General features: G+C 37.0%; 1 protein-coding gene across 1 annotated transcript in view; it reads left to right on the top strand.

Moving 5' to 3' along the window:
* LOC140633285 (coiled-coil domain-containing protein 144A-like) overlaps positions 1-10948 on the top strand; it is a 75505-nt gene extending 64557 nt beyond the window's left edge. The window contains 3 exon segments of the mRNA XM_072825612.1: positions 4640-4746; positions 8234-8304; positions 10824-10948. Coding sequence (XP_072681713.1) covers positions 4640-4746; positions 8234-8304; positions 10824-10906 — 261 coding nt within the window. The 3' untranslated portion in view covers positions 10907-10948.
* Positions 10949-13738: the final 2790 nt, after the last annotated feature.

The raw sequence follows: 13738 nt of genomic DNA, 5'->3' as shown, positions 1-13738 counted from the left end.
CAGTGCAATTGCTGGGTCGTAGGGCAGGTCTATTTTTAACTCTTTGAGGAACCTCCACACAGTTTTCCAGAGTGGCTGCACCACTTCACATTCCCACCAACAGTGTAAGAGGGTTCCCTTTTCTCCACATCCTCTCCAACATTTCTGGTTTCCTGCCTTGTTACTTTTCCCCATTCTCACTGGTGTGAGGTGGTATCTCATTGTGGTTTTGATTTGTATTTCCCTGATGGCAAGTGATGCAGAGCATTTTCTCATGTGCATGTTGGCCATGTGTATGTCTTCCTCTGTGAGATTTCTGTTTATGTCTTTTGCCCATTTCATGATTGGATTGTTTGTTTCTTTGGTGTTGAGCTTAATAAGTTCTTTATAGATCTTGGAAACTAGCCCTTTATCTGATACGTCATTTGCCAATATCTTCTCCCATTCTGTAGGTTGTCTTTTAGTTTTGTTGACTGTATCCTTTGCTGTGCAAAAGCTTCTTATCTTGATGAAGTCCCAATAGTTCATTTTTGCTTTTGTTTCTCTTGTCTTCATGGATGTATCTTGCAAGAAGTTACTGTGGCCAAGTTCAAAAAGGGTGTTGCCTGTGTTCTCCTCTAGGATTTTGATGGAATCTTGTCTCACATTTAGATCTTTCATCCATTTTGAGTTTATCTTTGTGAATGGTGAAAGAGAGTGGTCTAGTTTCATTCTTCTGCATGTGGATGTGCAATTTTCCCAGCACCATTTATTGAAGAGACTGTCTTCCAATGGATAGTCTTTCCTCCTTTATCAAATATTAGCTGACCATAAAGTTCAGGGTCTACTTCTGGGTTCTCTATTCTGTTCCATTGATCTATGTGTCTGTTTTTGTGCCAGTACCACACTGTCTTGATGACCACAGCTTTGTAGTACAACCTGAACTCTGGCATTGTGATGCCCCCAGATATGGTTTTCTTTTTTAAAATTCCCCTGGCTATTCGGGGTCTTTTCTGATTCCACACAAATCTTAAAATAATTTGTTCTAACTCTCTGAAGAAAGTATTTTGATAGGGATTTCATTAAACGTGTAAATTGCCCTGGGTAACATTGACATTTTCACAATATTCATTCTTGCAATCCATGAGCATGGAATATTTTTCCATCTCTTTGTGTCTTCCTCAATTTCTTTCAGAAGCGTTCTATAGTGTTTAGGGTATAGATCCTTTACCTCTTTGGTTAGGTTTATTCCTAGGTATCTTATGCTTTTGGGTGCAATTGTAAATGGGATTGACTCCTTAATTTCTCTTTCTTCAGTCTCATTGTTCGTGTATAGAAATGCCATTGATTTCTGGGCATTGATTTTGTATCCTGCCATGCTACCAAATTGCTGTATGAGTTCTAGCAGTCTTGGGGTGGAGGCTTTTGGGTTTTCTATGTAGAGTATCATGTCATCGGCGAAGAGGGAGAGTTTGACTTCTTCTTTGCCAATTTGAATGCCTTTAATGTCTTTTTGTTGTCTGATTGCTGAGGCTAGGACTTCCAGTACTATGTTGAATAGCAGTGGTGAGAGTGGACATCCCTGTCTTGTTCCTGATCTTAGGGGAAAGGCTTCCAGTGCTTCCCCATTGAGAATGATATTTGCTGTGGGCTTTTCGTAGATGGCTTTTAAGATGTTGAGGAATATTCCCTCTATCCCTACACGCTGAAGAGTTTTGATCAGGAATGGATGCTGTATTTTGTCAAATGCTTTCTCTGCATCTAATGAGAGGATCATATGTTCTTGGTTTTTCTCTTGCTGATATGATGAATCACATTGATTGTTTTACAAGTGTTTGTTTATGGTATATGTTGATAAAGATTTCAAGATTTTCAGGATAATCCATATTAATTTATAATATATATTATGTATTTATGTTAATTTCTTAGAAATAGAATTTTCTTTTTCTTTTTCTTTTTTATTTCAATACTTTATTTATTTATTCATGAGCGACACAGAGAGAGGCAGAGACCTAGACAGGGAGGGGAAGCAGGCTCTCTGTGGGGACCCTGATGCAGGACTTGATCCCAAGACCCCAGGATCATGATATTCGACCACTGAGCCACCCAGGTCCCTCAGGAATGAATTTTCCAAATTAGACTTTATAAGTTGTTTTTTATATTCCTTTTGGAATATCTGCAAGCCATTTGTGGTTAATCCTGGTTCTAGTTGGCTAGATTATGCATATTGCAGATAGTATTATCTTCCTCCTTGGTATTATTCCCCAAAAATGCAAATAATTTAGTAGCTTTGATTATGCTAAAAATAATCTGTATAAATCAGTATTAGAATTTTTTGCTTTATTAAAATATTTTATTTAAATTCAATTTGCCAGTATATAAACACCCAGTGCTCATCCAGTATTAGAATTTTTATTGATTAAAAAAAAAGGAATTTTTATTGATAAGCCATTATATTTTTATTTCTGATTTACATTTTGCCTATAATATAAAATAATTATAAATAGCAATCATAGTGGAAACTAGAATACAAACAGGTTTTTTTTAGAAGTAGATATGCATTAGCGTCCCAGAATTATTATAATTGAGAATAAAATCTCATATCGACTTATTTTCCTTAGCGTAATATCCTAAGTCAGTCATAGAAAGACAATTATATAATCTCATTCACATGTGGAATTTAAGAAACAAAACAGGATCATAGAGGAAGAGATGAAAAAATAAAAAAAGATGGAGTGAGGGACAAAGCATAAGAGACTCTTAATTATAGGAACCAAACTGAGGGTCACTGGAGGGAGTAGGGTGGGAAAATGGGTTAACCGGGTGATGGACATTCGGAGGACACATGATGGAAGGAGCACTGGGTGTTACATAAGACTGATGAATCACTGACCTCTACCTCTGAAACTAATAATACACTATATGTTATTAACTGAATTTAAATTAAAAAGGTAAAATTTTAAAATCTCATATTGAGCTTTATAACAGCTAAGATAAAAATTAATCATTTTATAATAGAAATTTCAGGGACTACTTATTTATGGATCTATTGATTTATTTTTAAAATTTTATTTAAATTCAATTTGCCAGGGGATCCCTGGATGGCTCAGCAGTTTAGTGCCTGCCTTTGGCCCAGGGCGCGATCGTGGAGTCCCTGGATCAAGTCCCACGTCAGGCTCCCAGCAAGGAGCCTGCTTCTCCCTCCTCCTGTGTCTCTGCGTCTCTCTGTCACTCTCTCTATGTCTATCATAAATAAATAAATAAATCTTTAAAAAAATAAATAATTTCAATTTGCCAACATAAAGTATAAAACCCAGTGCTCATCTCATCATGTGCCTTCCTTAACCAAGGATTATTTTATTTAGTATTAAGCAATCAAAGTTCATTTGAATCTTGTTTCTTTTATTTTTATTTATTTTTATTTTTAATTTTTACAAAGATTTATGTATTTCAGAGAGAGAGCGCACACATGCACAGTCTTGTGGGGGTGGAGGAGGGGCAGAGGGAGAGAGTATCTTAAACAAACCTGGTGCTGAGCACCCAGGGGAGCCCAGAACCCAATGCAGGGTTTGATCCCACGATCCTGAGATCACCACCTGAAACAAAACCAAGAGTCCCTCAATTAGCTGCGCCAACCAGGTGCCCTGAAACCTCTCTCTTTTCATTCAGAGTCCATCTCCTTAGTGACTTATTTGGAGCAGAAGTGATTTATGTTGACATCTGAGCTCCCCATACCACTGATAGAACAGAATCAAGCAAGTTTGTACAACCTGGAGAAAACCTTCACTTTTATTGGAAAGTTCTTAAAACTATACCCCTGGGAACTCTTATTTCTCAAATATTAAGGTTTGCTACAAAAAGGTATTGTCAAATGGGGATAAGCAAATTTAGGACTTCTTTTCTGCTAGATATATAGTGCAGTTTTGTAATATTTCTCAAACACAAATGATCACTGAATCTTTCTTTTGGGGCACAGTATGTACCTTCTTGCAAGTATATATTCTTTGGAATATAAGAAACACAACTCCAGAGATATTCATTAAAATCAATAAAATACTTTAAGTATTTACTACTATGTTTTAGAGATTGGGGATACAGAGATAAAAAAAAAATAACCCCTTCCTTTGAGAAGCTCTTGGTTAAATGGGGTGAAATAAAATAACTAGAGTATACCATGATCTATATTGTGATAGAAGCAAAGATTCTTGGAACCAGGCAACGTTTGAAGTGAGTTTGTAGAATGACTGCCGTTCATCTGTTGAAGAGGTAGAGGTCTATTTTATTTTTTTAATTTTACTTTTTAAAATTTTTATTTTTTTGAGAGAAAACGAGCGAGCAGAAGAGAGAGCACAAGTGGAGGGGAGGGACAGAGGGAGAGGGAGAAGCTGGCTCCTTGCTGCAGAGGGAGTCCAAGGTGGGGCTCCATCCTGAGACCCTGGGATCATGACCTGAGCTCATGAGCTGAAGGCAGACACTTGACCAACTGAGCCACCCAGGCTCCCTGAGAAAGGAGTGTTCTAAAAAGAAGGAGAAGCTAGCAAAATCACAGAGGGATGAGAAGGAAGGGGCTATTTTTATTTCTTTCTATATGTTTAAGTTTAGAAGATCATTTAGAAGTTTTACAATTCAGTATGCAAATATGTAATTTTGTAAATTATAAGTTGTTTTTGCACTTTTACAGGATGACCTGACACCACTTTTAGTTGCTGTAAATGAAAACAAAGAGCAAATGGTGAAATTTTTAGTAGGAAAAGGAGCAAATATACTTGCAGTTGATAAGGTTAAAAGGTACAGTATTTTTTGTTATGTTTTTTTCTTTAAACCTTAACAATTTCTCAAGTTGGAAAGGTTAGCTTGGTAGCAAGAGGATTAATTTATAATTATGTGGTAAAAATGTCGGCATGAGATCAGTTAGGTAGAAAGCAATTATTCTGACAGGCCAACATGAAGAACAGTGTATAGCAGAATTCAGAATCCTTTGTAAAATTGATCGATGTCATTTGCAGTAGTTTTTTTGCCCTATGATTTTATATTAGCTAAAAGGGTTTCATATTAATATTAGTTTTATAGTGTAGACTCCCAACTTTTAGTTATTTTATAACACAATTTTGGACCTCTTAACCCTTTTATTAATGTTTTTTAAGTTCCTACTTCGTACTTTTCCTTAAAAGATGCATATTAAGCATTAATAGGAGTTGTTTTGTTTCTTGGATGACTCTTTGCATTATTACTTTTTGTGGAAGAATACTGATGTTGTTAGATGATCCTGAAGTGGTTAATTACCATTACCAGCTACTATGGGTTCATCAGTTTTTATTTTTCATGTCCTGTATGTTTTATTATTTTCATTTTTAATTGGTATCAGTAGAAGGATGAAAGAGAACTTTATTTGAATAGACTTTTACTTTAATGAGGAGAAATCATAGTTGGGTGATAAAGAGAAAAGAGATGGGCTTTAGATTCACAGAAGACTAGGTTTAATTCCTAGCTTGCCTCCTTGCTGGATATGTGACCTTGGAAACATTATTTACCATCACCAGATGCATTCATTTCCAGATATGAAGAAGAGGATAATAATATATTCTTCAAGGCTGGTTGTGTATAAACAATATTTTATATATATAGCATTTAATTTAGTGCCTACTACATGCTTAACTTAGCATCATTAACTGCAACTATGACTGTTTTATTAGTAGTAGTATTAATATTATTGTTTTAAACCTGTAAATAGCTTTTACACTGACCTGGCCTCCAGGTGGCTTGGAGGTACACTGTATCAGTTTAAGGAAGAAATGGGGAATATTTTTAAAATGACTTTATTTATTCATGAGAGACACACAGAGAGAGCTAGAGACACAGGCAGAGAGGGAGAAGCAGGCTCCATGCAGGGAGCTCGATGTGGGACTCAGGCCCTGAGCCAAAGGCAGAGACGCTCAACCTTTGAGCCACCTAGGTGTTGCAAAATGGAGAATTCTTTTTAAAAACCCTCACCTATTGAGACAAGTGATCTCAGCATAGTTTCTTGTTCATCAAAGGATTTTAAATTAGCAACTTCTAATATAATACTCATGTGGAACAATAGGCTTCTTTATTGTTCCTTCATCTTAGCCATGGGGGTAATTTTCAAAGATGAACACTTGAACATGTTAGTGGTCAATTCTGTAGCAACAAGTGAGATGTTACCCTGATAAAATATATCAAATTAGGTGCTTAAATACTCTGAGTTCTTAAGGATGAAGTTATCTTTCTGTTATTTTAGAACGGTCCTCAAGCTTGCTATAAAATATGATGTAAAAGATGAACCATGAAATATACTCAGGCTTCTCTTTAGAAAGGTTTCCTTAAGATGTATATGGATGGACTGCAGAAGAATATGCTATTATTAATAGTTTTAATATATAAGTGTTTACATTAAATGCTAGTTATTACTGTGCTACCTGCGTGGCTCAGCTGTTGAGCATCTGACTTGGACTCGGGGCGTGATCCCGGGGTCTGAGGATTGAGTCCCACATCTGGCTCCCTGCAAGGAGCCTGGTTCTCCCTCTGCCGATGTCTCTGCCTCCTCTCTCTCTGTAAGTCTGTCATGATTCAGTAAATAAAATTTTAAAATAAAGTGAAAATGACTTAAAAATGCTAGTTATTACTATACCAGGGTTTAAAATATGGTAAAATACTGTTACTTTCTATGTAACAGCTGAGAAGTTATAATTTGATTCAGGTAGTTTGGGGATGGCAGTGAGTTAGAGCCTATCATCACCCAGAAACAAAGCAAAAGGCTAGACTAGTTAGGAGTAGCAATGGGTGCAGGATTCTTTATGTCAGGACTCTTGAGACCTTTATCCTTAGGGATCCTCACTGTATCTGTTTCATTCCAACTATAACCCTTCTGCGTGGGGTACACATAATGTTACATCTGGGTGCTTTTAAAAAAGATTTTATTTATTTATTTGAGAGAGAGCACAAGTGAGGAGGTGCAGCGGAGAGAGAGGGAGAAGCCAACACTGCTGAGCTGGGAGCCTGACACAGGGCTAGATCCTGAGACCATGACCTGAGCCAAAGGCAGATGCTTAATCTACTGAGCCACCCAGGCACCTCATTATCTGTTTTTTCTAACTAGTTACCTGTGTCTTAAGATGTTCAGTTCAGTAGAAAACTCTATACTTTTCCTTGAGGGTTATGGCCTATACTTCCCCCCTTGAATTTTCCAAGAACATAAGGGCTTCCCTAATACCAGAGAGACATTCCTCCTTCATAAGCCATTTGGATGGAAAAAAGGACATGCTCATCATTCTGTGGTTTCCTTTGATTCTGTTCCTGCAGCATCACTATTGAAACTGGTTCTGCACTCTGATCATGATTGACTTTTACTCCCAGGATGCCCTTGCTGATCTTCATTCCTCAGTCCTCATGGTGATCCACACTTAGACTTCAAACTTACAACCTTTTTTAGTTTATTACATATGATTATGTGCTCCGCTGCTATTCCAAAGCACCGGCGTGCTGTTCTGGCAGCTGGGACTCCTGGCTTTAGCCCCATACACCCTTTCCTTCACACTCAAAAACCTTATGTGGAAACCATATGTTAGCCCAGACCTTCATGATGAATTATCCTTTGAGGATTTTGTTCGTCTTTTCTGCTAGCAGATTTTAGTTGTGACCATTCTAAGCTGTTAAAGACATTCAAATAATGCTACAGGAAGAGACTGGACTTTGCTTTCCCCCTTGTTCCTAGATCTATACCCCAAGCCTGCTTTAAATCCTGTGGAGTGCCTTTTCTTATTAGGTCATGGAAGGTCTCATATTGCCCTTCCCAGAGTAGTGGGCATCACCTTTCCTGAGAGGCCATGTTTTGGGTATAATATCTCATTAAATCCTCCTCTAACAACCTTGTAAACTAAGACAATAAGATTCCTATTTTAGAGGAAGACTTTGACTGGAAGAGAAGTGCCTGGTCCAAGAACAAATAGCTGTTGGTTATAGAGCTAGGACTTCAGGGTTTGAGACACTTTCCATTATGGCAAGCTCTTAGTTTACTGAGCTATAATGCCCTCAATTCATGACTAGTTGATCTTACTTTTGATTCTCCTTTAATTATAATTACATACTTAATAAAAGTTTTTAGAACTTATAAATTTTAAGTATCTATTGGGTAATTTAAGTTTTGATGTTAACTCTGATATTGTTTGAAATACTCAAGAATTTGGTACATTTGGTAAATGTCTTTCATATCAGTATTAAAAGAGTAACATTGTTTATCACTCTTTGTTATATGTAGCAGTCACCAACTAATTTCTGAACATAAAGAAGAAATGAAACCTGAAAATTCTTCACAAAGTCACAATCTAGGTATGACTTTTTAGAGTGAATTACATATGGTGGTCCTAACATAGATGAAGTCAGAGTAAGGAAGTTTTGATAATGAAAGAGCAATGAAAAAAAGAAAAGAAATCCAATGTGTAAATTGCATGGGTATTTTTTTCTTAATTTCTTTCTTAATAGTCTAGGATTCAGAATTATTTAAGAAGTTAATTGTAGGAAATATAAGATATGAGGCAATATTGTCTGAAAAAAATTCATTATTTTAGTTTTTTTAAAGATTTTATTGATTTATGCATAAGAGACACACAAAAAGAGGCAGAGACATAGGCAGAGGGAGAAGCAGGCTCCGTGCAGAAGCCCGATGTGGTACTCAATCCCAGAACCTTGGATCACAACTTGAGCCAAAGGCAGTTGCTCAACCACTGACCCACCCAGGTCCCTTATTATTAGTTTTGATACCTAAAATCCCACATAGTATCTTTGTGTAAATAAGGAAAAAAAGATTTTTAAGTTAGTATGTTTTATGTTTCCTCTATAAACATTATAAAAAATTATACTTCTTATAAAAATGGATCTTTTAATTTTTACAAGTAGATTTCACTTCGCAAATATTATTACATAGTGATTTGTCTCATTAAAAAGGAACTATCCTTAAAACTGGAACTCTGCAATACCCTGCTGGTACTTTATAGAAATGGCAAACAATAAGAACTGCAAAACTTAGTGTGCAGCAGTACCAATGAGGTTGTTTTTTTAAAATGTAACTATAGTACGGAAGCCTGTTGAGAAGTGAGAAGAGTACATTATTTTACATGTTATATCAACACAATCTCACTATTAGTAACTTCATTTCTCTTAAGTCAAAATGTGAATTGTTGACTTAATAAAGACAATGTTTTCTCCTGTTTGTTGAATAATACCATAATTTTGTAGGAATAAGATACTCTACTGCCATTAGTTAAAAGATTATCATCATAAATATTCAAATAGGGCAACTTGGGCTCAACAAATTATAATCAAAGCACAAAAATGGTTCCCAGTAACAAAGATGTTAACATTGCTTCCTAGATGTGGGGCCTAGTACATTGAATGGTTTGAAATGTGGGAAGAAACCTTTAAGTTAGTGGATCTCTATCACAGAAATTCTGTAGGTTGGCTTTGGTTTTGCGTGTTATAGGAAACAAAGATGAAATAGAGTTTTGGTCTTTAAAGGTGCTCATAATAGAATAGAGCTATCTTTGTGTTGTTGTTGGTTTTTTTTGTAAGATTTTTATTTATTTATTCATGAGGGAGAGAGAGAAAGAGGTAGAGACACAGGCAGAGGGAGAAGCAGGCTCCCGCAGGGACCCTGATGTGGGACTCAATCCCAGGATTATAGGATCATGCCCTAGGCCGAAGGCAGGTGCTAAACTGCTGAGCCACCCAGGGATCCCCTAGCAGGTGACTTCTAATAGTGACTATAATGGCGATACCTGGGTGGCTTAGTCAGTTAGGCATCAACCCTTGGTGGGTCAGGTATGATCTCATGAGATGAAGACACACATTGTGTTGGGCATTGGATTCTGTGCTCACTGGGGAGTTGGCTTGAAGATTCTCTTTCTTTGCCCCTCCCCTCCACTCTTATACCCTCACTTGCATGCATGCTATCACTAAAATAAATAAATAAATCTTTTTAAAAAAACCAAATAGGCACTAAAACAATAGGGACCAGAATTGTTTTGATGGTTCAGTGATGTCATCAGTATTCCAGTTGTATCCTTTTCAGCTTTCGGTTGGCAGTATTTTTTCTCTCCTTTCCTTTCCTTTTTTTTTTTTTTTTTTTGTTTCTTGTTTTTTGTTTTTTGTTTTTAGATTTTATTTATTTATTCATGAGGGACACAGAGAGAGAGAGGTAGAGACACAGGCAGAGGGAGAAGCAGGCTCCATGCAGGGAGCCTGATGTGGGACTCAATCCCGGGACTATAGGATCACGCCCTAGGCGGAAGGCAGGTGCTGAACCGCTGAGCCACCCAGGGATCCCCAAGAAAATATTTTAAAAATAGTTTATTTATTTATTTGAGAGAGAGATAGACAGACAGCAGAAGTGAGGTGGGAGGGCAGAGGGAGAGAGAAAAGCAGACTCCCTGAGGGTCTCCACCCAGGACCCCAGGAGCATGGCCTCAGCTGAGCTGAACTTTGTGATGAGGTGTTTCATCCTGAACTTAACAGTCTCTACTGAAAAGCTGGAGAAGTTCCGCTGTGTTCCAGCCAAATATGTATAGTCTGTTTTAACTGCTCCTAGTAGTGGAAGTCCAGAAAACTCATACTGTTTAAGTTTGCCATTGTCACTTTATGATAATGACTCTGCTAATGATACCATTTCCTGTCAGTCTCATGGGGTTTGGTTACAATAATGGTCATTAGAAACATTCACTTGTAGGTATCACATTCTGATAACTAGAATTCTTTTCTTGAATTTGGTAAATATAGAGGAGAAAATGAGATTTCTTAATGCATTAACTGCCTACCAATAGTACAATTAATATCCACTGTGGTGTGGTTTCCAGGTATGGTCCAAAGGAATACTTTTCAACAAGTCATCATCGGTCTTACACTTTTAATATTCTGTATTTTTCTACTGTTGATTTAAAATGTTTTTTGCTGCTTTCTTTACTAGTGGATAAGAATTCTGAAGAAGACTCTTTAAGCAGGTAGGATTTTTATGGATTTTTAAAAATTATGTGTTAACTAAGGGAGTGCAGAGAAAAGCATTTGTTGAGTGTTCTCTTCTGGGCTAGACACTATATTATGTGCTTAATATGTGTTATATAGTCATTGCAATAGTTTCACCAAGTAGCTGTGCTGTTATAGCCTACTTTTTATTAACTAGTCAGCTGTGGTTCAGGGAGGTGGATTAATTGACCCAGGATTCCATAGTTAATGAGTAGCAGACCCATGATTTGACTGTTAGCCTGTGTGGCTCCCACATCCATTCCTTTGTCCTCAGCAGCACTGGAATTAGGATACAGATCTTAGATCAACTCAGAAAGTCGAATTTCACTATGTGTTAACTCTGATTTAGAGTTTTCCTAAGAACCAGGCTAGTCCAAGCATTTTCCTAATATATTGGACACAACTAGTAATAACTAGAGGTAATTATTGCAGTGGTAACTAGTTTCTTGTTTTTACTGTCAAAGATTTTGGAGTGGATCTCAGTTACCTATGGCCACAGTAAGCAAGCCCTTTTACATAAGCAAGCCCTAGTGTGGCGAGTTCTTAGATTTAGTGCCGTCTGCTCCCCTTGAGATGAATGATTTTTCTGAGAGTGAAGGATACGTAATCTAGGTATAGACCATGTTACATTAATTAAATGTATCATCTATTTAGCAGATATTTCTAAGCAATTGTCTATTTACTGACTTCTCAGTCTAATTTCCCCCTTTAGGCTGGCACATTTGATAAATTCTGTGAAGCTTTTTCTTTCTTTCTTTCTTTCTTTCTTTCTTTCTTTCTTTCTTTCTTTCTTTCTTTCTTTCTTTCTTTCTTTTTTTTGTAGAATTTTTTCTTTTTCTCCATGACTTTTCTATAGGCTTTACTTGATTTTTTTGTTAATTTTCTTCTCCAATTTTCTTGGTGTTTATTTTATTCCATTACTTTTTTCCATTTCTGCCAGCTAAGTATTCTGCATTTTTCTACAGACAAAAAGAAAAGCAGATAGAATTTCAGGGTTTTAAAGAATTTAGAGATGCGTTAATCAAAATACCCCCTGGCACAGTAACCCATGTTTAACATCCTTACCAAGTGGTTGTTGGAGTGGAAAATTTGAAACTCAAAAGGGATTAAAGTGACTTGCTTGGATTTGATACCGTGACAGAAATGAGGTTTAAGTTTAGATTTTTCCCCCTCTTTTTCTCATCTTGTAGGTGAATGTTTTAACCATAGAAAGATAGGGAGTGGGTCTACTGGGAATTAGCAGGGGAGGGCACGTTTCAAGAAGAACCACACTGGTTGAATAGGAATAAGAGTGTTAGAAAAGATGTCAGAATATTGGGGTTTATGACAAGATAGATACAGATGAATTACAAGAACGAAGGACACAAGATATTGGGTGTTGTTTAGAAAGGTATATTAAAATAGAGGGTTCCAGAGAGTCCTGAGCAGCTTTTTTATTTGTTGGTTTAATTGAAGGAACTAGCATACTTCAGGGTTTCTGTTGAGAAACATTAAAATCATTTGAGCCACTGGCAAGAGTGTTTACAGCAAATAGGAATGGGATATCACCGACTTCTACCCCAACTTACAGAAGGTGGCTTAGATCCTCTCAAATAATAGGGGAAAGGGAGATTCTGAAGTATATAGATGAATGGCCCAAGATAGTGGTCTTGTCATCGCTCCACCTCTTTTCCTAATTCTTGGTTGCCCATCCCATGTATGTGTAGGGTTTGGTGGAGTAGGACTGGCTGTCAGATCAATAACAGAGCTTCATCTGGGTAGTTGGTAAGATGCCTGCATTGAGATGACTGCTTGGATGACTCAGACTCCATTTAGCTGGTTCTCCAGGGGCAGGAGATAGCTCCTATTCTTGGTCATTTAGGCCTTTCCTTGTTTTGGGAGTCTGTGCCTTGGCAGGCTAAAGACTTAAACGTTGGAGAGTGCCACGGAGCCCTGCAGAGGAGTGTCCAGGAGTGGGAGCTCACAAAAAGAAAATATTAGGCATTGTGTAGCGAAATAGAGGCACAGCTATCAGGACTGTTTTTATAGCAGTTTCTCTTCCTGGGTATCTGAGTGCCCTTGACGATTTTTAACGTCTTGCTAGTTTATGTAAATAAACTATGTAAATAAAGCAGGACTTGTGGAGGGGAAAAAGTTGAATTTTATAATTTTTAATCTTTCAATCGCTCCGGGAGTAATATTCCCACTAATAACATATACATTTGTTCTTTAACATTTGTTTGTTTGTTTATTTAAAATTTAAGTATAGTTGACACAATGTTATGTTAGTTTCAGGTGTACAGCATAGTGATTCAGCAGGTCCATATTGTTACCCCATGCTTACCACAAGTGCAGTTACTATGTGTTACTGCATAATGCTATTACAATACTATTGACTATATTCCCTATGCTGTACTTTTATCCCTGTGACTTACTATAACTGGAATTCTGAACCTCCCACTTCCCTTCACCCATTTTGTCAGTCTCCCACCCACTTCCTTTCTGGCAATACAGAATTCTCTGTATTTATGGGTCTGTTTTTGCTTTTTGTTTGTTCATTTGTTCTGCTTTTTTGATTCTACATATAAGTGAAATCATATAGTATTGGTCTACTTCTGTCTGACTTATTTCATTTACCCTCCAGGTAATCCACATTGTTGCAAATGGCAAGATTTAATTCTTTTTATCACTTAGTAATACTCCTCTGTGTGTGTGTGTGTGTGTGTGTTATACATCTGTTGATGGACACAGGTTGCTTTCGTATCTTGGC

Source organism: Canis lupus, chromosome 5, assembly GCF_048164855.1.
Source record: "Canis lupus baileyi chromosome 5, mCanLup2.hap1, whole genome shotgun sequence".
Taxonomy (NCBI): Eukaryota; Metazoa; Chordata; class Mammalia; order Carnivora; family Canidae; genus Canis; species Canis lupus.
Note: the sequence above shows the minus strand (reverse complement) of the source record. Positions and strands in the feature narration are given on the sequence as shown.